Source organism: Ailuropoda melanoleuca, chromosome 6 (assembly GCF_002007445.2).
Source record: "Ailuropoda melanoleuca isolate Jingjing chromosome 6, ASM200744v2, whole genome shotgun sequence".
NCBI lineage: Eukaryota > Metazoa > Chordata > Mammalia > Carnivora > Ursidae > Ailuropoda > Ailuropoda melanoleuca.
The window spans coordinates 36,749,543-36,773,563 of NC_048223.1; the positions used below are offsets into that span (position 1 = coordinate 36,749,543).

Genomic DNA, 24,021 nt, shown 5'->3' on the forward strand with positions numbered 1-24,021 from the left:
CCCTCCCCCCCGCCTCCTGCCACACCCCATGCCTGAAGAGATGTCCTCCCACCAGGGAGGAATCAGGACTTCCTGGAGCCGTGGCCTCTGAGCTGAACAGCTCTGCTTTAACTGAGGGAGGTTCCCAAAGCCTGATCCTCTTCATCTTAGGTGAGAAATTGGAGAATTCATTATAAACTGGGGGTGGGGCTTGGCAGGCTATTTCCTAATCCCCTCGATTACCTAGAAGGAGGACTGGAAGTGTGGAGGGCACCTAGAGTCTTTGAGAGGCCTCACTCCCCACCCCACCCCCGCCCCAGCTAGGGCAGCACCGCACTCTCCCAGAAGTCAGCACCCAGCTCAGCCGTCTCCAGGCTGACTGCACTGGTCTCCTGCTCAGACCTGAGGCCGGGCCAGGCCTTGGAAAACGGTGGAGCTCTGCTAGGGAGGAAAGAGGCAGGCCCCTAGGGCTCAATGACTTCAGCTCCCTGGCAGCCAGAGGGAATCTCAGGTGGGCAGCTGCTGTGCACAGGGCTGGGGCCAGGGCCACATCGTGAGCCTGGGGGCAGCCACAGGGAGCAGGAAGCCCAGCCTTGTGAGCCTCTCTTCTTGGGAGAGCAGCAGAGTGTCCCTGTCTCTACATGACCCGGAGTCTGCCCCTTGCTCCTCTGTAGGTCTTGCAGAGGTGAGAGGCCGCTTAGGTTAGTCAGAGCTTCATCCGGCTTGAAGCAGCAGAGAAGTAGCCAGACAGTCAGGGATGAGCCAAGGCCTGGAGCCAGAAGGATGCCCAAGTCGCAGTCCCAACATCTGAAGAGCTCCCCTTCTGGTGGGGATCAGATGGGCATTACCGCTTAGGGAGCAGGGGCACACCTAAAGAGAGATGTCCCATTCGCTGGGGGTGCAGTCCCCTAGGAGTCAGAGCAGGAGGCTCTGAGGGGGTGCTCCTATTCAGAAGGGGTGCTCCAGCTCAGAGGAGCACTCCTTCTCAAGGCAGTGGGGGCGGGGTGCTCCAGCTCAGAGCGCGTGCACCTGCTGTGGAGTTTCTTAAGGAAGGTGAGGAGAGCACTGGATGGAGGACGTGCGAAGGGCAGGAAGCCATTCGAGAAGCCATCGCCTGCGTCCTCCGAGTCCGTGCATCCTGACAAGGTATATAAGTTCGGACAGCAGAACACTCCTTCAGAGAAGTCCTAGACCAAAGGTGAAAAGCCTTCCGGGAAGTAGGGGAGAGACCTGGAAGCCCGGTTGCCAGGGCTTTCCTCTCCCCTCGGCAAGTGGCCCCCGAGGAGCAGTTTCTAAATCCCATCTCCTCTCATGGGGCTAAGAACAGCATTCCCACGCGGCTGCAGGTAAAAACCTTTGTGGTCTGGGAGGTCTTCCTCCCTGCCCTCCAGGATGGACCCTACATGGAACTCTGCTAATGGTGCGATGTCAGCTGTCTGGTCTCCAAAGGGGCTGCAGAGCAGGGCGGGTGTCCGGCTGCAAGTGCCGGGGAGGGGAGAGGTTGGCGGGGGACTGGGCACGGCCCCAGGGTGTCCGCTGGGGGCCCCCGCCTCGCTGACCTGGAAGCGCAGGCGTGGCCGTGACAGCTGCAAGGGCGGGAGCCTCGGGCCGCAGTGGCCCGGCCGGCCCACCGCACTGGGCTTTCCTTGACCTCCGCGCCACGCTGTTCAACACGCTCATTATGTGCACCATCCTGACCAACTGCGTGTTCATGGCCCAGCACGACCCTCCTCCCTGGACCAAGTACGTCGAGTGAGTATCTTCAGGGCCCTGCAGCCGGCCCCTCCCTCCCTTCCTCTCCATTCCATACCGGGAGCCCTGCAGTCACCCCGGAAGTCAGCGGTGGCACTCACCTGCCTAGAGGGTCCATGGCCCAGCCCCTTCCCTCTCTGGCCACTCCTGGGCCTGCCAGCTTCTTGCCTTGAGCGGTGTCCTCAAGGAGGAGGAAGCTCTCCAGGCAGGCAAAGTGGGAGATTCCTTCCTGACCCCCCTAAAGAGCACTGAGCACATTGAGGAAGGCTCTGGAATAAAATCCTGATAACTTATCGAGCATGTAGTGTGTGTCATGCGCCTGGGTAACGGTCAGCCTCCTATCCTTTGACCCTTGGGCAGCCCAATAGAGTGGGGACAGCCACCATCCCCCTTTGACAGACAAGACGCTGAAAATTGGAGGGCTTGGCCAGTGGGTGTGGCAGCCAGGCAAGGACCAGGGCTGTCCCCACGTCACTAGTATCTCTGCTGCCTCTTGGAACCATTTGCTCCGTTTCAGAAAACTGCTTCCGGTCCATCCTTCTCAAATGAAAGTACCTTACCCACAAGTTTTAAACAAACCCGATAGGCCCTTGGGGCACTTGGTGCCTGTTTTCAGGGAACCAACAGAATGTCAGGGACAGCCTCTCTTACCAAAGTGGCTTGCCTTGTGGCTCTCTGTGTTCACCTAGGACCCGCAGCATCATCAGTGCCACGGGGATGTGGGGAGCAGCCCGTGGGCCACGGTTGGCATCTAGGCATCAGGATTCTTCAGGCCACCCCACCCGGCCTCAGGTGCTAGAACCTTAGCCCCCTTTCCGAGCACAAGGTCGACAGCCTGTAGGTAGTTGGGAATCGACCATGCTCCTGTCACTAGCTGCTGAGGACCCACCAGCAGGGGTGAGGGAGTGACATGATCTGAGTGTCCTTACAGGGTAGACCCAGTGGCCACCATATGCCCGTGTCCATGGCCTCCAGGGCTGGGGTGAGGAGATAAGTCAAGGGTCTTCTTACACCAAGACAAATAAGAGGGAAAATGGAAAGTTCAGAGGGGCACAAGGCGGGGCTCAGCAATGCTGAATAAATACGTGCAAAGATGCAGTAATTAGTCCGCTGCTTGGCCCAAGGCTCCAGCTGCACCATGGAGCACGGCCGAGGGTCTGGTCTGAGGACTTAAGAGTGGAGCTGTACAAGGCTCATGCGTGCATGTGAGGAACCCGGCCAACTTGGCCTACAGGCTGCAGCCCCCCTGAGAAAACTTGCGGGTCTCTCCTCCCAGGTACACCTTCACTGCCATTTATACCTTTGAGTCTCTGGTCAAGATTCTGGCTCGAGGCTTCTGCCTGCACGCGTTCACCTTCCTCCGGGACCCATGGAACTGGCTAGACTTCAGTGTGATTGTCATGGCGTAAGTACCTTGCTCTCTGCGCCGTCCTGTGCCACACCAGGCCAGAGTCAGGGACTCTCGCCCCCACCCCCGCTGCAGTCTGCGGGCTGCTCTGCAATTGGCTGTGGAGCAGTGCGCCTTACTGCTCTGGCAAGAGAGGGACAGGATGGAGGCTCCCAGCTCCTCCTGCTGGGCCTTGGCGGTCAGGCCCACTGGCTCAGCTCTGGCCCTGTGTCAGCCCTGTGCTCCAGGGACATCATTAAGATTCTGGCTTAGCGTCCTCTGCCCTTTACACTGCGGGAAACCAGTGTTACAGCCCCAAACCTCCGGACTGCTGTGAACAGTGACCCGGATTCCAAGGTGATTAAGAACGAATCAGCAGGAAAGAGAAGAAGCTTGGAGAAGTGACCGGGCAGCCCCAGGAGCCCATGCCAGGCACACCAGCGCGTCTGCTCTTTTCCCTCACAGGCTCCACAGCGGCACATTCTAAGGCACGCGGTCACTGACATGATCCAGCGAGGCATCCTGGACAGGGTGGTATCCTGGATGGGGATTCCTTGTCCCCATTTTACAGATAACAAAACAGATGCCAAGGACACAAAGGAGCCTGCCAGAGTATGAATGTGAATATCCCTGGCCTGCTGCTATGCAGGCTGGGGCCCCGGTTCCTTGTCTAAAAGAGATCCTCGCTGAGGTTGGGTTGAGGCATTCCCCTCGGGATGTGTCAGCAACAGATGCCGTGTTCTGGTGGCGGCGACTGATCAGGGTGGGCCTCCTGTGCAGGCCTTTCCGGAAGCCTGATGTGTGTGCAGAGCTGGGCACCACACCTTGGCAGGGAGCAGAGCTGGTGAGGGCAATACTTCTGCCCTTGCAGAGCCTCCGCTGCCTGACTTGTGGAAGGACAGTGTTGGCCTAAGTGGTATCAGAGGTTCAGTTCAATGCCCGCTTTCTAGGATTCTCAGATTCACTGAATCCACCTGTTCGTGCGTGACGAGGTCTGCTTCACCCCAGACATGAGCAGCCCTAGCTGTAAGCTCAGCCATGCTGTGGGGAAGAGAGGGGAGAGCGGGCAGCCAGACTGCTTTCTAGCTAGGTGGAGAGTCTGGTGGTTAGGAAATGCATCAGGACCTCTGTTTCTAGGTGCACTGCTTGTGAGAGCTGACTCCAGCCCACCGTTTTACAGGTGGGGAAACTGAGGCTGTGAGAAACGCTGCCACTTGCCCAAAGCCAGTGTAGACTTAGGCCTAGGGAGAGCTGAGTGAGCAAGGGAGAGTGTAGCGGGAGAGAAGGCAGAGTGGTGGGGGACAGCCTTATGGCCTTGCAGGACGTGGTGAGAGCCCAGGGTGACGGGAGCCACCGGCGGTTGAGAGGCAGGGAGTAACGTGACCTGAGCTATATATTATAAGTTAGCCCAGCAGCTGGGGGGTTATTTTAGTAGCCAGGAGAGAGATGGTGGCGGGGACCAGGGTTTAAGTAGAGAAGCTGAGGGACATGGTCCGATTCAGGATGTACTTTGAGGGTAGGGCTGACAGAAGACCCCCAAGGTGGGTTTGGCTTGAGCAGCTGGGTGAACAGGGTAACCGTTTGTTAAAATGGAGGATGAAGGGAGGAGCTGACTGAGGGAGGGAGGGGATCAAGAGTCTAGATTGGAATGCATGAAGTTTGAAGGCATCCCGGGTGAGATACGGAACAGGCAACTAGATATTCCAGTCTGGTGTTCAGGAAAGAGGTCCGAGGTACAGATATATATTTAGAAGCCATCAGGGCGCAGATGAGACTTGCAGCCAGGAGACCGGATGAATGAATCATCTAGAGTGAGCATGGCCAGAGAAGGGACGGTGCCTGGGGACTGTACCACGATTGCTCCTACATCTTGAGGTCAGGAAAGAAGGGGTGAGGCAAGGAGCCTGGAGAGCACCACCATGGAGGGTGGAGGAAAACCTGGATGGAAAGCCAGCTGAGGAGCACGACTCCACTTGAAAGATGCCCTGAGGAGGCTGAAGAAATCCAAGGCATAGACCATGGCAGTCTACGACATGACACCGCCGATGACCTTGGCGCCACTGATGACCGTGACACCACTGATTGCGTTGACCAGACATGGGGGGACAGACACCTGATTAGACAAAGCTCAAGAGACTGGGGCAAGTATAGACATGCACTTTGTGGGGTTAGCTGTAAACAGGACTGAAAATAGGATGCTGGGGGTGGGGAAGATGGGCAGAGCAGCACCATTCAAGAAGGGAGATGTCTTTATAAGGGGACATGATCCAGGTGAGAAGGGCAGCCTGATGATGGAGGGGGGTGGGTTGCAGGAGAAAAGCCTTTGAACTGAGCTGAGGGCTGGGAATTGAGGGCCCATGTGGAGCGTTGGCCTTCGGAGCAGGGGAGGCAGAATTTCAGGTGGGTTGGGAGAGTCGGTGATGAGAGAAGAGAATTTCTCTTATGATTCTTATGAAAATATTTCTCCATGGTAAGAAGTGGAATCATCAACTGAGAACACGGAGTGGGGAGGCATGTCTGAGGCTTGAAGAGAGAAGGAGACCTTTCTAAGCAGAGCCAGGACATTGCGCTGACTTCGGAAGGGGGCAGGATCGTGATGCCAGGCCCAGGCTCCACAGTGCCTACAGGAGGGGAGCAGTGACCCTTGGGCCCCTGGGGGCCTGGTGTCGCAGGAAGGGGGCTTCGGCAGAACAGGACATGGTGTCCGCCTGCGTCTTTCCTACCTTCCTGGAGCGTGAGCAGGACTGTGTCACAGCAGCGATTCTCCCAAACCCTGGGTCCCTTGCATAACGGTAGGAACCAGGCTTTGACCTGTCTTCAGCCCATGTCTCTGGGAGATGCTCTGAATGACCTCAGGCCCTTAGTGAGCCCTCCTGTCTTATCCCATGAGAGAATCTCCATCTCAATCCCCACGGGACCACACAGGGAACTGCTTCTTCCACTTGGGATCACAGAGCAGCTGTGCCGCTCTCACCGAGGCCTGCCTGCCTGCCTTCACTCTGCACCAGAACCAGGGGTGACAAAGCAGAACAGAGCCTCAGAGGCCAGCAGACTGTTTCCAAGTTCCTGAGCATCTCATGGAAACGGCACTCACTTCCCCTGGGGCCACATGGACCCACTGGAATGTCGGGTTTCTGCTGTGGGCTGGATTGGCCTGGTGGCTTTGATTGGCGCTGGCTCTGCCTTACGAAAACCATGCTGCCCTGGTAATGCAGTGAGACTCATCCTTCTATAGTCAAAATGGCTCCATAACGGGGGGAGGGGGGACTCCTAGAATAATCGAAGGAGCCTCGGGTGGCAGAAATGGTCAATTCACTGAAAGTCCCCATCCTCCATTTTCCAGCTGGGGAACTGAGGCTCTGAGAGAGCCTACCACTTGCCCAAATTTGTAGAATGAATCAGCAGCGGTGCTGAAGCTAAAACAGGTCTCCCTACTTGAGAGGCACCCCAGGTCTGATGTTTCCACCTGATCCCCCACCCGCTCAATGTAGAGGTTGTAGGAGGGTCCGGGTTGCCAGGAGGGCTGCCAGGCAACCCTCCAGCCAGAGTTCTTCTCAGGGCCCCTCCCGGCTGGGCATTACCTGCCCGTGAACACAGCCACAGCCTCCCACCTCCTGGGGTTGTTATGGAAACCGAACCTGAAGGGGAAGGGAGGGAGGGCAGAGAGGAGAGGGTGGGCTTTACCACTGCCCGGCAGCCCAGGAGGGGCCATCTGCAGTGAATAGGAGGGCGGCACAGGACGATGGGGGTGGAGCAGGAGGAGGTCTGCCCTTCCTCTGGGATCCTCCGCTTCCAAAAGGGCTTCCCTCTGCCCTGGGGTTGGTGTGATGGATAGAATGCTCCCTCACCAGCCTCTGCTCTTTCTGTGTCCGGGCCCAGGATCCACCACCCCAGCTGTCTGCCCTTGCCTGGCCGCTTGGCCAGAGTAGAATGAGTAGAACGGCTTGGAGGAACGACAGGGGCAGAGCTCTACCCCCAACCTGGCCACTGCTGAAGCTGGCCCTTTGCCAGATACAGGGTCTTTGACCACACATCCCCAGGGCCCCAAGAGAGGCCTTATTAAGGGTCTAGGGCCCCCACATGGAAAGCAGCCATAACGGAGGCTCTGAATCAAGTAAAATGGCAGCAGCCCCCATGTCACAGACATGGACACAGACACGCAGAGCCCTCATCCAGCTCTGCATCTCCCCTTCGAGACTTCCTTCTCCTCAGCATTGCTCTCCCACGTGTCCTGACCTCACACACAACCACCAGCCCGCTCCCGTTCTCAGCCATTCAGCTGGCCTTGCAAGCCCGCTGGGAGCACACACCTTGGGATCTTGGCTTCTCTGTGCAGAACAGCAGCTGCCGAGGAGGCGGACCATGAATGGAGGGCAAGCCTGAGGGTGTGGGAAGGCGAGTTCTACACTGGGACAGGCAGAGACAGGCAGAGAATCCACGCTTCAGACAAGCAGGGCTTCCCTGGAGACGCGAGGGGATAGACAGGGTCTGGGAGGGGCAAGAGCAGAGAAACAAGAACAGTTGGTTCCCTCTGATATACACAGTGCTCCACTCACTCCCTGTGACCAGAAGAGACAATCTTAGAACCAGAGTCCTGAGTAAGAAAAACTGTTGTCCCAGACCACACTTATTTGTCTGGCAGCAGGAAATGGGGCCCAGAGCCGCCAGCAGGCTGGACCCATGGCTTTTGTGTGACGGCAACATCAGCAGTGTTCTGGGCGAAACCTGAAAGTCCTGTGGCAGCACCATATCTAGATGGAAAGTAAAGCCTGAAAGAAGAATGTGGGACAGAGGTTTGAGGATCTGAGTCATCCCAGAGGGTGGAATAGCCATTAAAAGTAGAGAGGGAGCTTGGACCAAATTAATAGGTCTATATGGGCCAAAGTAAGGGAGGTGATTTCCACTCCCCCTCGGAAGTTTACAAGCTGAAGCAAGTCCAAGGAAAGAAACGGAAACCACACCACAAAAAAGATCTGGTGTAGCCAGAAGAAAAGCTCTGAGAATGTGTCTGCTGACTTCTGATCTCTGAAGGGATGTGGTGAGTAAGGAGGGAGCAGGCATGGTCTACAGGGCCACGTGAAGATGGAAGGGCCCCAGGAGCAGACAGAGGAATCTGGTGTCAACCCAGTGTCAGAGCTGGACGAAGCAGAACCTGGCTGATTCCAGGACACTTGGCATAGCCTACCAAGTCCTTCCCTGTGGATACCCATAGCTTGAAAGCAGATTCAGAAGCTCTGAGCAGAGTGGAAGGGCCTGGAGGTCCAGACTGACCGGCAGAGTGAGTCCAGCTGCACGATCAGCCCACCCTTGGCACTTATCCGGCTTCATTGGTCTGCCGGCCTGGGTCTGATGTCACTCAGACACCAGGTCCGACACACTTGGTTAAAAATCAGACATCCTGAGTCCACCATCCTTTGTTAAACATCAGACGCCTTCGCTTAAATGTCAGATATGCTGGATGTGAAATCTTTGGTTAAATATCACAAGTCACTTGCCACTGTCCCGATGGTCCTGGTCACACACTGTCCACCCAGCTCTTCGACAGCCTGCTCACGTGGTCTATCCATGCACATCCTCACACTTGCTTGGGCAGTCCCCTGCCCCCCAGACACCAACTCCTTCCTCCTGTGCCTGTGAAGACCATGGATGGATGACTGTCCGAGTTGTAGGTTGGAACGGCTCAGCCACTCAGTCCTGCTAAGCGTAACTCAGGCGCAAGCAGACCCAGGGGGCTGCTCATTCCTGAGGTCCCTCCTCCTGTGAAGACCCAGGGCTTTCCTTGGGGGTCTCCAGAGGTCTGGGGATGAGACTGAGGGGGACTCGGCCCTCAGAGACCTAGCTACGACTCCGTGAGGGTCTCAACCAGGGCTTGAGGGTCCACAGATGGGGACAGCCAGGCACAAGCTGATCACAGACGACAGAAGATGCAGAACAAAGCTGGGACCAGAATCCCCCTTGACTCCTCTGTCACCCGACCATCAGGAGCACCTCGCTGAGAGATCCACCTCCTGTGTGGGGGCTTCCCGTGTGGACACCCCTAAGTCATCTCGCCAAGGGCTTGGTGTCAGGAGGGTGGAGAGGTGGAAGAGAACCTGAGGGAGCCCTGGGCCATCCGCAGCCCTCCCTGTGGGAGGGGGAGAAGGGAGTGGGGGTCGGGGAGGGCAGGCAGAGGTGCTGCTTTGTAATTCCCAATAACTGTGGTTTGATTCTGCAGGTATGTATCAGAAAATATAAAACTAGGCAATTTGTCGGCTCTTCGAACTTTCAGAGTCCTGAGAGCTCTAAAAACTATTTCAGTTATCCCAGGTAAGATGCCCAGATTTGACTCTCAGATCTCAGCTACAAGTGACTCTCTCTCTGTCTCCCCCCCCAACCCCCAACCGTGTGTCTCCTACTGGCGTGTTGTCACTGTCTCGTGTGTGACTTTCCCTTGTTACAGATACACAACTGAATTTGTGGACCTGGGCAATGTCTCAGCTTTACGTACCTTCCGAGTCCTCCGGGCCCTGAAAACTATATCGGTCATTTCAGGTGAAAAATCAGGTTAAACGCCAAGGCTGGAGGGACACACTCAGGCCTTCCCAGCCACCTGGGCCCAAGGTGACCCTTGGGAAGGCCCCTCCAAATGTGCCTGTCACCAGAATACCTTTCCCAGAGCTCAGCTGTGGGGGCTGTCGGCGGCGGACAGGGCTGTCCCCCTCAAAGCCTCATGAGGGGCTTCAGGCTGCCCCCCAGCAAAGCCCACCCTCATAGATGCCGGGGGGCACACAGCTCCCATGGCAGGTCCTGGATTGAACCCAAATTCTTCCCAAGATGGTGAGGTCCTCCCCAAACTGAACTCAGTGCTTTGAATAGCTGAAAGCTTGTATGTAAATTGCTTCCGCCAGAAGCATCATCTTCCAATAAGGAAACCAAAGAACTGAGTTGGAGGGAAACCACACGCACACACACACACCCAGAATAAAAAAGGGAAACTCGGGCTGAGTGCCCAGTCCCTGCGTTGTGCCCCCTCTGGTGACAAAAGCACAGCCGCCCCCGCAGCCTCCTTTCGTGAAACAGAGTGTACTCTGTGGACAGGTGTCATTGGGCCTTGGCGTCTACCAGTCCTCGCTGCATGGCGCGGTAGAGGCGTAGCAGACCGTGCATGGTAGCCGCAGGGAGCAATTCTCCTTGACAGATGTTGGCAATTGCACCCGGGAGATCTAAGCCCGGAGGAAAGCCGTCCTACCCCGTGCATCCAGGAAAGCTCTCAAAAGTCTTATGATGATTTCACAGCCCACAGGGCAGTGCCCAGAGGTTCCTTCCAGAGCTTTTTCTGAATGCAGCCACACTCAGAACTGGAGAAGGCACTGCTTTCAAGAAAGCACTGCTTTCAAGAAAGCAGCTGGAGACAGGTTGTACGGCGCTGATCCGGGGAGGTGTCAGAGCTGAGGGGAGAATTAAGTGAAGCAGGTGGTTACATCCACTCCTGATTTGGAAAGCCGTAGGTTCTGGACCCTTGATCTCCAGCTAGCTGTTGCTGCCCCCAGGAAGGCAGGGGCCCTGCTCTGAGCTCCTTGGAGGAGTTCAGACTCTCCTTTGGTGGGGTTAATTATCTTATAAGAGGACCCCCCCACCCACTTATGCTATGTTCAAACTGCATCTCAGAATGTTCCTCCTGGCCTCTGCCCCATAGGATGTGCTCCTCACAAGTGGCCCAGATCCCTGCTAAGAGAGAGTGGCGAGTGGGCCAGTCTGCCCCCAGTGCACGGAGTCACCTCCATTGAGACAGGCATTGTCATGGGCCTGCGTGCACACATACATGCTTAGAAGCCTCAGGGTCTGTCCTCTAGGGTCCGGGGGACAACCTCGCATCATCCACCCACAAGATTAGAGAAGCACACTGACCACAGCAGTTGAGAAAAGGCATGTTCCAGTCTGTTTATAAGAAAGGCTAGCAAAGGAAAATATTTCTCAGTCCTGGAGTAAAGGAGGAAGCCTGCCAGCCTCAACCCAGGCTCACTGGATGTCTTCAAAGCTGCCAGCAACCCAGTGAGGAAGCAGACAGCAGCCCCTGAAAGTGATCATTAGAACAATGCTGTGGTCCGCATCATGGAAGTCTCCTTGGAGGAGGTGATTCCTGAGCTGAGGCTTAAACAGTCTTGGCCCTCTCCAGACCTCAATCTCCTCTCCCACAAAATGGGAATGAAATTGGAATGGCTGGTTTCCAAGGGCTCTTCACCCAGCCTGTTAGAGCTTCAGAGGCAGGAGAGTTTCCCAGTTGATGCCCAGACCCTTCCCTACTTGGGTCATTTCAGAAAGAATCCTGTTACTTCATTGGACTCATTCTTGCTGGACGTGAACTCTGTCATCAATATGAGAAATATTTAAGGACTGGATCTGTGCTCATCAGCTGATTGTCCCCACGGACACTATGTCCACAGACCAGGAAGTGGTTTGCTGGGCCTTGAACTGGATGCTCTAGGCCAAAGATACTTTAGACTAATAGTTGAGTTAGAGTCTGCTGCCCACCACCTCTTGCCCTGTGCTCCCTGCCACATACAGTACGGGCAGGGTCTCCAGGCCCAGTGAGCAGAACCAGAGTGTGCTCACTGAGGGGGTCCTAGAACCTCTGCTAGAGGTGACGCACTGGGCTACAGAATGGGGATCCCACCGCCGCCACCACTCCAGGCCCAGACCCCTGCAAGGTCCACGCCTGCCCAGGGCAGTTGCCAACATCTGCCAGGACGATTTCCACTGAGCACGCTGAGTGCCTCTGAGCTGCGGGCAAGCAGCAGCGCTGGTAGCACAGTGGGAGGACTTTCTCCCCCTCCCATGGTTGCCCATCGCTGCCTCCCTGTCTCGAGGTCATGGGCACGGCAGCTGTGGGCACAGCCACGTGGGTGCTCCTAACACATTAACCGGCTGGACGATGGATGGATGGATGGAGCTTCATCTGAGATCTGGCCGCTTTGATCGGGGATGGAGAGTGGGGGCGGGAGGCAGGGCTCTGCTGCTGGCGGAGAAGCCCCTCTCTCCCAATGCTCCGCTCAGACTGGTAGGACAGTAGCTCGGTGTCAGACCAACGGTGTCTACACGTGCTGTGCTTTCACTTCACTGTGTGGTGCTGGCTTCTGCAGGGAGCTGGGCCATGCGACTAACACATCACGGCCTCTTGGCTTTCGGGAATGGGGTGGAAGGGGATGGGTCCCGGAGGGGCAGGGCAGAGGAGGAAAATGCAAAATAGGTCAACCCTTCCCTGCCCTTGAAGATTTTCCAAAAGTGGGGCCCTAGCCAGAACAGACCCTTAAGGACATTACCCACCATGACCTTGCCAGACCTCCTAATAGGCCCCCCATCCCCCAAGCACACACCACATTCCTCTACCAGGCATGGCTTGTGTCTCCCCTTCTCAAGGATCAAGGCAGACGCCCTTCATTGCCCTGGAATGGGCCTGGACCTTCACCTGCCCCCACCTCATGATTGCCCACCTGGCCCAGCACCCCCTCAGGCCTGGCCCCCACCCAGTGGAGCGGGGATCATGGGGCCTGTGGGTGACCCCCTGCTCGTTCTTGCCTTCCCCAGGTCTGAAGACCATTGTGGGGGCCCTGATCCAGTCTGTGAAGAAGCTGGCCGACGTGATGGTCCTCACGGTCTTCTGCCTCAGCGTCTTTGCCCTCATCGGCCTGCAGCTCTTCATGGGCAACCTGAGGCACAAGTGTGTTCGCAACTTCACGGCGCTCAATGACACCAATGGCTCTGTGGAGGCGGACGGCCTGGTCTGGGAGTCACTGGACCGCTACCTCAGCGACCCAGGTGCGGGCTCACCCTGTGGCCCAGGCAGGGCTTTGTGAGGCCACATGGGCCTCGCCAGAGGGCAGACCTCCCCACAAAGGGCTGTTCAAGCCCTACCCGGTCCCCTGGAGACCCATGTGCTTGGGGATTCCAGCCCTTTGGAACTCCAGGAGAGGACAGAAGGGGAGTGGGCTCCAGGACTACCCTCGTGAGTTCTCAGGCTAGATGGCCAGACACTTGAGGAACAGGAGGGATGGAGTTAGCTGGAGAGGCAGACAAAGGATGGCAGCTGCTGTGGCTGGAGGGGGGACTGACCCCAGAAAATCGGGAACAGGGAGAAGACCTACCTGCCTGCCCAGAGAGGAGTGTTAGCTGGAGAAAGAGTGGGACATGGAGCTGGGGTATTTTATGAGGCTTCAGAGTGGAGGCCCCACCTGCTTGGAATGGGAAGTTTCAGTCGACTTCAGTGTTCCTTGCCAGGATATTAATTCCATACGTGTGCCCCTAGAGTCCCAAGAGAGGGTCAGAACAAACTCGCTGATTGTACAAAATGACATGAGCCCCTTCTCTCATTTCTATTGATTTTCTATTTTCCAGGCTGATGGGCAGCACCTCTCTTAACTAGAACCATCAGTCTGGTTCAAAGGTAGACACTGGTGCAAGGCCAGATTCCAGGCCACAAGGGCCTCCAGGGACATTCTGAAGTTAGGGCCTCTTCCCTACACCTGCAGTCCACTTTGGAAAAAGAAACAGACCACAACTCAGTGACTCAATTTGCTTACGGTTCGGCTGTGGCCAAATAGCAGTGGTTCTAAAACTTCCATGTGTCCCAGTGACCTGGAGGGCTCCAGAAAGCAGATGGTGCTGGGAGGCACCCCCAGGGTTCCTGAGTCCGTAGATCTGGGGTGGCATTCGGGAAGTTACGTTTCTCACCAGGTCCCAGTTGATGCCTGCTGCCGCTGGGCTGGGGACCACAATTTGAGAACTGCTGCCTAAAACTGAGGCCTGTAGTGGTGGCTGATGGGGACTGACCAATGTCCAGAGAGGAGAGAACAGGACTAGGTGTCCCATGTGTTACCTGGCTCAGCCCCAGGCCTGTCTGAGCAGACCACGGTATCACCACGGTGACTGTGGTAGCTTCTTTCACTTGCACAAAAAAGTGGGCTCAGACGGAGCTGGGCAGTAGCCTTCCAAGACCATGCCGTGACTCAGTACCCGAGCTGGGTCTCTGCCCAGACCCCCGCCTCCTGGTTCAAGGCCTCTCTTGGCCCTGGGTGTCATCCTGAGTGGCTCGGGGCAGGGTACAGAAGCTCCCTATGGGGGGAGCGTGGGGGACTCGGCAACTGAACATCTGAGGAGGAGCAGGAGGCAGGCCAGGGAAGCAGCTGGCATTGCCTCAGTCCTGGCCAGGCAGAGGGTAGGGGTCAGGGCAGGAGCAGAGAAGAGACCACCAGTGGCATCTCTACCTCCCCAGAGTCTTGGGCGCAACGCAGGAACCCTGGGAGTCTGGGCACACACATGCCCTTCACCATCGGTTGTTCCTCTTTCAGGAAATTACTTGCTGAAGAACGGCACCTCTGATGTGTTACTGTGTGGGAACAGCTCTGATGCCGGGTATGTGGCGCACCCGCCCCCCAGGGCCACCTCACCTAGCAGGGGTGAGGTGAGGCAAGGGCAGCAGGGGAGGGGGGATCCCTCTGTGCTTTCTCAACTGACTATGCTTTCAGCTTATGCCCTTGACCCCAGGCTTTCCCCTACCTCTCTTCCCTGCCAGGCCCCTGGCATCTTGTCCACCCCACCCCCACCACAGGGGAGACAGTTCTGAGGCAGGGAGGGTGAACAGAGCGCGCAGTGCCTCCCACCAGCCCAACCCTGGCTTCATTCCTTTGCGGAAGCCCCCCCCCCGGGGTGTTCCCTTCCCCTCCAGTCTTCGCTCCCTCCCTACCCATCTGTGCCCTAGGTCAGGAGTGAGTATGGCTTTCCCCAGCCGCCTAGACTCTCCTCCAGGGCCAGCAGAGCCTGCACCCGCAGTCTGAGTGTGGTGCCCAGAGATGCCCCATAGCCATGTGCAGCTCCCAGGGCTCTGTGCTTACGGGGTCTGGATCAGTGTGTCTGTGCCACAGTTGTTAGCCGGCGGGCGGGACACACAGGCTCACCTGGTGAGGGAGGGGCTCTGTGGGGCTGCAGTCCCACATCTCTCAGTATGAGGTTCCAGGCCTTCTTGTCGCTGAAGAGATTGTCTGGAGGGTCTTAGGACATGAGCAAGGCACAAAGGCTGCGTCCTCCCACTTGCCGAGTCCCCTTCCCCCACCTTCTGTCTCTTACACTCGTGAATCCAGCCCAGTGGTCCATCTGCAGGAGAGAGGGTATCCCATCCAGCTCTGTGAACCATCAGTCCACCTCACTATGCCTGTGTGCGCGGTCATGCAAATGGGCATGTTCTCTGGATGTGGCCAGGCCCCAGCCCATCCACTCCAGCAGCAGCCCTCAACCCCATGACCTGACATTTGCCCTGGGCTTCATGCTTTTCAGCTCCATGCTGTTCAACCAAGCCTCGCTGCCCTCCCCCCACTGCAGGCCAACTCCTTGCCCATCTCCCTGTGGGGTAAGCAGCCAGAGGAAAAGACTATGAGCCAGGCCCTTGGCACTTCCTCTGTGAGGGGAGAGACAACTCACATAGCAGCAGGCATGGAATATAGTGTGGGCAGAAGCTGGATTTAGTCCTAGCTGAATACGGATGGGTAGAAAAAAGACGAAGACGGTGTCCCAGGCGGGAGGCACGGCATGAAAAGTCACGGCAGCAGGACCAGCAGTGTGGCACTAAGTTCATGAAACTCAGCCTCATGAAGATGTGGGGCATATGCTGGGCTGCCCAGGGAGAAGAATCGGGGCCAGGGAGCACCTCAGGGTGGGGGGCGGGGGGAAGGGCTCACAGCATGGGACAGAGTCTGTGTGTCTGACTGCAGGACATGTCCTGAGGGTTACCGGTGCCTAAAGGCAGGGGACAACCCTGACCATGGCTACACCAGCTTCGACTCCTTCGCCTGGGCCTTCCTGGCGCTCTTCCGGCTGATGACGCAGGACTGCTGGGAGCGCCTCTACCAGCAGGTACTTGGGTGCCCCGGCACCAGAGGAACACCAGGAACCGGCTAGAGGCCCGCATCAGGGACCAGGATGCCCAGGTGCTTAGCCAGAAGTAGCCCCAGCAGCTTCTCCGCTGGCAAGAGCTGGGGAGGCTCAAGGAATAAGGGACAGGGACTTTGTATCTGAGGAATGGGACACAGCAAGCAAAGAAACTTTCTTTTTGCTGGTAAACAAGTACCTATCCCTCCATATGGGACATTCTGTGCTCTGTGAGTGCAACACTTCATCCTATGTGATGGAATAGTCCCCTCTATGCATGCAAATTTTCTCTGTTGACCGGAACATTCTGCCTCCCTCTATGGGTGGTACACTATCCCCTGAGTGTAGGTCGTTCTTCTCTATAGGTTAGGACACTTACCTCTATAGATAGGATATGCTCTACTCCCTGCCCAGGCTGCGGCCGTTTGAACCTTCAGCACAGTCAGACTGGACAACTTGAAATTCCATGACCATGACCTAGAAGGGGCCCCAGTGAAGATAACTTCTGTTGCCTTACTCCCCAGACCCTGAGGTCTGCAGGGAAGATCTACATGATCTTCTTCATGCTTGTCATCTTCCTGGGCTCCTTCTACCTGGTGAACCTGATCCTGGCTGTGGTTGCCATGGCCTACGAAGAGCAAAACCAAGCCACCATCGCTGAGACTGAAGAGAAGGAAAAGCGCTTCCAGGAGGCCATGGAGCTGCTCAGGAAAGAGCATGAGGTGGGTGAGCAGTGCAGCCAAGGAGCCTCCAAACCAAGTCCTCTCCTTACTGTGGGTGCCTGTAAACCTGATACATGCTGGGTAAAGCTAGTGCCCGCTGGTAAAGCTGATATCCGTAAGTGTGGCATCTGCTGGATAAAGGGCAGGTCCTGCTGGGTAAAGCTGGTGCCTGTGGGCATGGCGCCTACTGAATAAAGCTGGTACCTGTAAGCGTGGTGCATGCTGGGTAAAGCTGGTGTCTGCACCTGTGATGCATGCTGGGTAAAGCTGGTGCCTTTAAGTTTGGCACCTGCTGGATGAAAGGCAGTTCCTGCTGGGTAAAGTCGGCATCTGTTGGGTGAAGTATTTCATGTGAACATGGTGTCTGCTAGGTACAAATTTGATACCTACCTTGTAAAGACAGTGCCTGGTCATGAGGTGCCTGCTAGGTGAAAGTAGTGCCCACTGGGTACAGGTGGGCACTGTGACTGGTGCCTGCTGAGGAAAGTGTTCCCTATGACCATGGTGTCTTCTGAGAGACAATGGTGTCAGCTCGCTAAAAGTGGTGCCCACTGGGTAAAGGTAGTGGTTCCTGCATAAAGGAGCCTAGTGCATGCTGGGTAAAAGTACCACGTGTCCATGGACTGAGTTTATCCCAGTGAACTCAGTAGCTGGGAGAGGAAGGTCCAAGGCTGGAGGCCTGAGCCAGCTCAGAAGATAAGCATGGCAGTACCGTGCTGGTTACCCATAGCTCCACACACAGATACTGCAGGCTAACTACAGAGCCAGCTGTTAGACATCCACTGTCTTCTCACTGCCCCATGCCACCTCCCTCTCCTTCTAGAAGATCTCCTGCCCTCTAATTCTGTTATTTCCTCTGCTCATCAACCCTCCCCGACACACACACACACACACACACACACACACACACACACAATTGTCCCTTACACTCCGCTCTTCCAGGAGCTGCCCACATCAGCCACTTCTTTCCTCTCTTCCCTGGACTTTGATTTTTCTCAAAACATCCTGGGTCTGTTTGAGCTCATCTCTCCATGATACCCTTGTCTGGGGTTAAGTGTGCAAGTCTGCTTCCCGATGGGGAAAGTGAGATACTGAAAGTTGCCTGGCCTGCCTTAGCCTGAGACTGCACAAAGTCTCAGTAACCAAAATATCTCTTCCACCTTTTCCAGGCCCTCACCATCAGGGGTGTGGACACTGTGTCCCGCAGCTCCTTGGAGATGTCCCCTTTGGCCCCAGTAACCACCCATGAGAGAAGAAGCAAGAGGAGAAAACGAATGTCTTCGGGGACAGAGGAGTGTGGGGATGACAGGTTCCCCAAGTCCGACTCGGAGGATGGTCCCAGAGCAATGGTAATCCCCGGCCGTGACTCTGACCCTTTCAGGTCTGGCGTCAAAAGCTCATCATGTTGGGCCCCTGGTGCAGTCACAGCCCCCCATGCTTGCTCCTCAGGGAAAGTATCCTTGAGCCCCTCCCAGCCCTTCCTGTTTCCCATGACCACTCTTGGAGTGGAAGAGGTCTGGGCAGAGAATGAGCTAAGTTCGGGTGTTACGATGTCCCCCACATTGGCTAAGTCTCTAGTGTTGGGGCTCTGACCAGGGAACACCCTGCGGTATGGATGGGTAGGTGCCCAAGGACATGCCCATGTGAGTCTGGTGCATGCTGGTGGCCCCCGTCCTGCTCAGGCCAGGCCTGCTTGTACCAGCAGGAACTTTCCTGCCTCCTTCTCCCCCTGCCCAGCCATAGTCACATCTTCAGGCGCAGGTCAGCTTGAATCTCAAAGCCCCAGAAACACAAGCTTGAAGTGAGCAGAGATCCCAGATGAATCAGGATTGACTGTACCCCCTCCTCTGAACCCCCCGGCTTGCCACCTCCACCCCCAGTTCCTGAGTGGCCAGCAAAAACCCTCAATGCTTGGGGCACCTGGGTGGCTCAGTCAGTTAAGCGTCCGACTCTTGATCTCAGCTGAGGTCTAGATCTCAGGGTCATGAGTTCAAGCCCTGCTGGGCATGGAGCCTGCTAAAACAAACAAAAACAAAAAAACCCCAAACCTCTCATTGCTCTGAGAGAACTTCTTAGTCTCAGAGAACACCACAGGGGACAGGCTGGGAGCACGTGAAGAGCTGGCTTGGTCGTGTGCCTTCTCCCTGTGCCCCCAGAATCATCTGAGCAGCATCCACGGCCTCAGCAGGACCTCCATGAAGCCGCGCTCCAGCCGCGGGAGCATTTTCACCTTTCGCAGGCGAGATCTGGGCTCAGAGACAGATTTCGCAGATGACGAAAACAGTACAGCGGGGGACAGCGAGAGCCACCACACGTGTCTGCTGGTGCCCTGGCCTCTGCGCCGGCCTAGTGCCCAGGGACAGCTCAGTCCAGGGACCTCAGCTCCTGGCCACGCCCTCAATGGGAAAAGGAACAGCACCGTGGACTGCAACGGGGTGGTCTCCTTGCTGGGGACGGGCGACGCTGAGGCCACCTCCCCAGGGAGCCACCTCCTCCGCCCTGTGATCCTGGATCGCCCCCCAGACACGGTGAGCCAGCCCCGTGATGCAGCCCCAGGGCAGATCTGGTCTCCCAAACTGGTCACCAGTGCCAGGTCCAAAATACACACCTACTACTTACTGAGCACCTGTTGTATGTTGGGCTCTGGGGGTTAATAGCAAAAAAAAAAAAAAAAAAAAAAAAAAAAAAAAAAAAAAAAAAAAAACAGCAAAAAAAATCTCTGCCCTCATAGAGCTTCCATGATAATGGGAGCAGATGAGCAAACATCAAAGGCAGAAGAAAAAGAGGTATATATGTGTATATGGTGTATAATGTTGATAAAGAGGGATAAGAGTCAAATGGTTAGCAACGGTAAGGCCCAGGCACCAAGATGCCGTGGTGGCACAGGACCGGTGTCCTGAAGGCCCCGTACGTGCCAGGCGTTAGTCCGTAGAGCTGTTGGATCCTGGGCAATGCAGGGGCTTATGGGAAAGGGGCCAGAGTGGCCAAGGGATACTTACAGGGTTCTGGGCAACAATTATTCACCAGGCCTTAAATATTTCAGTACTTTACAAACTGGTAAACATTAGTCCAAATAATAAGTGCTGTGGGAGGGCAAGAGTAAGTGTGGGGGAGCGGGAACCCTTACCCATTAGGAGGCATTTAAACAAAGACCTAAAGGAGGCAGGGGTGGGAGCCAGGTTGCTTTCTGAAACTCAGAGGCAGGGGGGTGATATAGCACCCAGATTCTAGACACAAGCTGGGTTTGAATTCCAGCTCATAGCTTACCAGCTGGATGGCCGTGGGCAAGTTACTTTCTTTCTCTGTGTGTCTGTCATCTGTAAAATGAATTAAAAACACCCATTTCAGATTGCTGTGAGGATGAATGATCTCATATGGGTACAGCAATCGGGACATCATGTGTATGTTGATGCTGTGATAATGTTATAATAATATACCATCATTGTATCATCTGAGGGAAGCATGTTCTGGGCCTCGAGAGCAGCCAGTGCAAAGGCCCTGAGGCAGGAGCATGCCCAGCCTATTGAAGGAAATGCCATGAGGTCAGAATTGTTGGAACCCAGGAAGCAAAGGCAAAAGGAGTTGGAGTTACCGTCAAAAAGGTAGCGGACAGACAGGGCAGATCGTGAAAGGCCGGCCAGAGCTCTGATCTCTCAGTAGCTGAGCCCGACTGACTGATGACTGCCCGGTCAGCCCTGGAGTGTCCTTGCTGACCTCTGCCCCCCACACAGTGCCCAGGGCAGCCCATCCCAGAAAAAGACACATGTGTGGCTTATACCCAAGGCCTGCAGGAGACAAAGGACGAGAGACTTCCTGAGGAAGCTAGGACACCACAGGGAGCCTTGATCAGGAAGGTGGAGGTGGGGCTGAAGGGAGAGGGCTCACAGCCAAACGGCCTGTTTTGCTCCAGCTCAGACTCTGGCTCTGGCTGTGGGACTTGGTGCAGGTTGACGAATCGGTCTGTGCCTCAATTTCCTCATCGGTTAAGTGAAAATAAAATTAATACCCACGTCAGCAGTTTGTGGTGAGGACTAAAAGGGTTAAGACCTGTCCGGTGATTAGACTGGTACTTGCTTCATGTTAGAGTCATTACTATTACTTTATGTTACCTTTATTATTGAGGAGGAAGGAGTAAAGACTCCCGGGGTACATTGCAGTGGGCCTGGGGCAGTCACACTCCTCTGGAGCAGAGAGTCACAGAGAGGGTCCTGGGAGCGCAATGGGGGCAGACCACAGTGTCCCAGTGGGCCCAGGAGGGCCCTGGCCATCTCCTGGAGGGGGGGATGTCGGGTCTTTCAGGAACAGTGAATCCCGGTGGCCTAGGCCCCCCTGCAGGTCCAACCCTGGAGTCTCAGCCTTGCGGAATCAGGTCAGCAGCCCAGAACACTAATAGAATTTCCTAATCTCATTAGGGAGAAAATCATCTCATTGTGCTGCACATGTCAGGAGGAATCCAAGTTCAAACACTTCATTACCGGGAACTCTGACTTCACCCTTTCTCACTTCTGTGGGGCCCATTTGTAACCTCAAAGGGATTAGCAGGCCAAGGGGCTTATTTGCAAAGTTAAAGGAATTAACAGACCAAGATGGAGACATTGTAAAGTTAAAGAGATTAGCTGGGCTTTAGGCCCTGGGAATACCTTCTCTGCCTCCGCTGGGTCCCCAATGAGACCTGTCTGCCCAGTTCTAAATCTGAAGTCAGGGCATGGTGTGGGGCACATAGTGTGGGCTCAGCCAAGACAGGAGAGGGGAAGAAGGGCCAGCCCAACAGACAGCTCATGTTTAATTTATCCCAGTCAAAGGGGTGGAGGGTGAAGCTTTCTTTTGCCCACCATCGATATGAGAGCGCCTGCCCCAGGCCAGACGGGGGTGGGGAACAGCCATTCTTCTCCCTCCATGTGTTAGACTTGCATCCTCCTTTCCCCTGGTCATCTGGCAAGTTAGAGGCAGGGCTAGAACTTCAGCCAACCCTTCTGATTCCCAAGTAATTATCCATGCAACCAACATTTGTCCAGTGCCAGTCTGCTGCGTTGAGATGGGGGCTCCAGGGCTTCAGTGGTGAACAGAACAGACAAGAGCTCTGACCTCACGGCATTTACTTTGTAGTCAGGAAGACAGATGGCAAACTGGTCAATATTTCCAGGTTAGCAAAAAGGGTCATGGAACAGAAAGTTGCTAGGCGGAGGTTGGGGATGGCTCTTAGAGTACTCGGGAAGTCCTTCTTGAGGGGGCAGCATTAAAACTGACAGGCAAATGATTTTAGGGAGCCAGCCACAAAGATGTGGAAGAACAGTGCTGTAGGCAGAGGGACAGCAAGTATAAAGGCCCTGAGGAAGAGGAGGCTTGATGTGCTCGAGGCATGAGAGGGCCAGGCAGGGTCAGGTGTGGCGGAAACAGCAAGAAGGGATACAGAATTCATTTGATGAGTTAGGATTTGGACTACACAGTGCCTTGTAGGCCATAAAAGAGTTTGGATTTACTCTGAGTAAGATGGAAAGCGTGGGGTGAGGGGCGGAAAGGATTATCATGACCTGATTTACTTTTTAAGGGAATCTTTTTCTGCTGTGTAAACAAGAGGGAAGAGAGGATAGCGTGCACTAGGGTGGTGTATCAGCCAGCTATTGCTACATAATGCTGTGTAACAAATTACCCCCAAAGTCAGTGGTTAACAATAAGCCTTTATTCTCCTGCTGACTTATCTGCAGGGTGACCATGGTCTCGCTGGTCAAGGTCGGGCTTGGCTGGGGAGCTCTGCTTTAGGCTGCACATTGGCTTGGCTGCACACTGTGGGTCAGGCTCAGGGCTGCTCTGCATGTCTCTGCACTGAGGCTCAGGCTGAACGGGTGGCAGCTACCTCACATCCATTCACATTCCACTGGCCAAAGCCAGTGGGACAGGGAAGGGTGCTTCCCCCATGGTGGGAGAGCAGTGAGTAGATACTTGCTAAATGATAAGTCAGACTATCGCAGTCATGGAGAAGAGAAGCCGGCAGAATTTAAGACACGTTTGTGAGTTGAGCTGGCCAGGCTTGTGGTTGCCTCGGACTCAGGTACCACTGTTAACAGCAGCCCCCTCAGCCCTCTCGGGTGCCTCTGCTTGAATACTTCCGTGACTGAGAGCTCACTCCCTCCCTAGGCAGCATTTCAGGGCAGTCCCACCAATTACAAGGGTTGACTTTAACTTGAGCTCAAATCAATTTGGTGACCACCCCAGGCCCTGACTCTGCCACCCTGGGCAGCCCAGGCCCCCCTTCCTTCTGACCTACAGAGATTACAGAGACTTACACTTGCACACTGAACAGCCCTGTGCCTTCCACAGCCCCAGCTCAGGCTCTTGCACTGTGGTCACACAGAGCCATGCTGACGTGACAGCTTCGTGCCCCCCACACACATACCCGGTAGTGGGAGGCGGGGCTCTGAGTAAGCCTAGAGAGTTCCCGCCGCCACCTCCCTCTACCAGACACACCACATCTCCATCTGCAGATCTGGCTCTTTTGCTTACAAAAATGATGCCAGCGCATTGACAACAAATCCCGCAGTGCAGAAGCGTATAAATGCAAGAAGACTTCACCCTCTCCTTTGCCTCCCCCCACAATCCCATTCCCCACATGTACTCACCCTAACGATTCCGTGTGTATCTTTCAGATCTTTTTCTTGCTTTTTATCAAACTGTTTGTCTTGGAGGTGCTCCCATGGGAATGCACATGGACCTGCCTCCTTCTCTTTACTGTCTGTACCAGGGTCCAGAGTCAGATTGTATCCATAATTGATTTTAATATTCTTCCTATTGATTGGTTTTGTTTTTATGGTATTAGGAACAATGCTGCAATGAGCGTCATTGCATATATATTTTTGGTGCACGTGTATAATTATTTATGAAGTTAGATTGCTAGATGTGGAATTGCAGAGCCAATTTAAAATTTTCTTCGTAGATAGAGCCAAACTGCCTCCACAGAAGCTCCCATCAGCTATGTCTAAGCATTGTGCTTTATGCTTCTATTAATGTCACCTTAGAGTGGGGTAGATTTTTTCCTTTATGTTTCTTTATGCTCTCGACTCTAGGGAGCTTGTGGTCAATTAAGACTCCCAGCTTGTTTTTGCATGTACTAATGTATAATGACAGTATCTGGCTAATAGAACTTGGTACATATAGCTTCCTGTCCACACTCAAGAATTACCACTGACGAGACATGGTGAAGAAAGGAGAATGGAGATAATGATTGGCAAAAGGGATGGGGGAATTTACTAACAGGGAGGGAGTTGGGAGCAGAGAAACCCAGCATCC

General features: G+C 55.1%; 1 protein-coding gene across 3 annotated transcripts in view; it reads left to right on the forward strand.

Annotated features, from left to right (window-relative positions):
- The window catches only part of SCN5A (sodium voltage-gated channel alpha subunit 5), a 93,320-nt gene that overhangs the window by 24,338 nt on the left and 44,961 nt on the right, over nt 1-24,021 (forward strand). For 2 of the 3 annotated variants that reach the window (XM_034662225.1, XM_034662226.1), the window contains exons 4-12: nt 1,642-1,731; nt 3,008-3,136; nt 9,333-9,424; nt 12,683-12,913; nt 14,443-14,506; nt 15,859-16,000; nt 16,540-16,737; nt 17,907-18,086; nt 18,894-19,265. In XM_034662225.1, the coding sequence (XP_034518116.1) occupies nt 1,642-1,731; nt 3,008-3,136; nt 9,333-9,424; nt 12,683-12,913; nt 14,443-14,506; nt 15,859-16,000; nt 16,540-16,737; nt 17,907-18,086; nt 18,894-19,265 (1,498 nt within the window). Of the gene's footprint in view, nt 1-1,641; nt 1,732-3,007; nt 3,137-9,332; nt 9,425-9,557; nt 9,650-12,682; nt 12,914-14,442; nt 14,507-15,858; nt 16,001-16,539; nt 16,738-17,906; nt 18,087-18,893; nt 19,266-24,021 lie in introns of all 3 variants that reach the window. The other variant, XM_034662224.1, reaches the window with a different exon arrangement.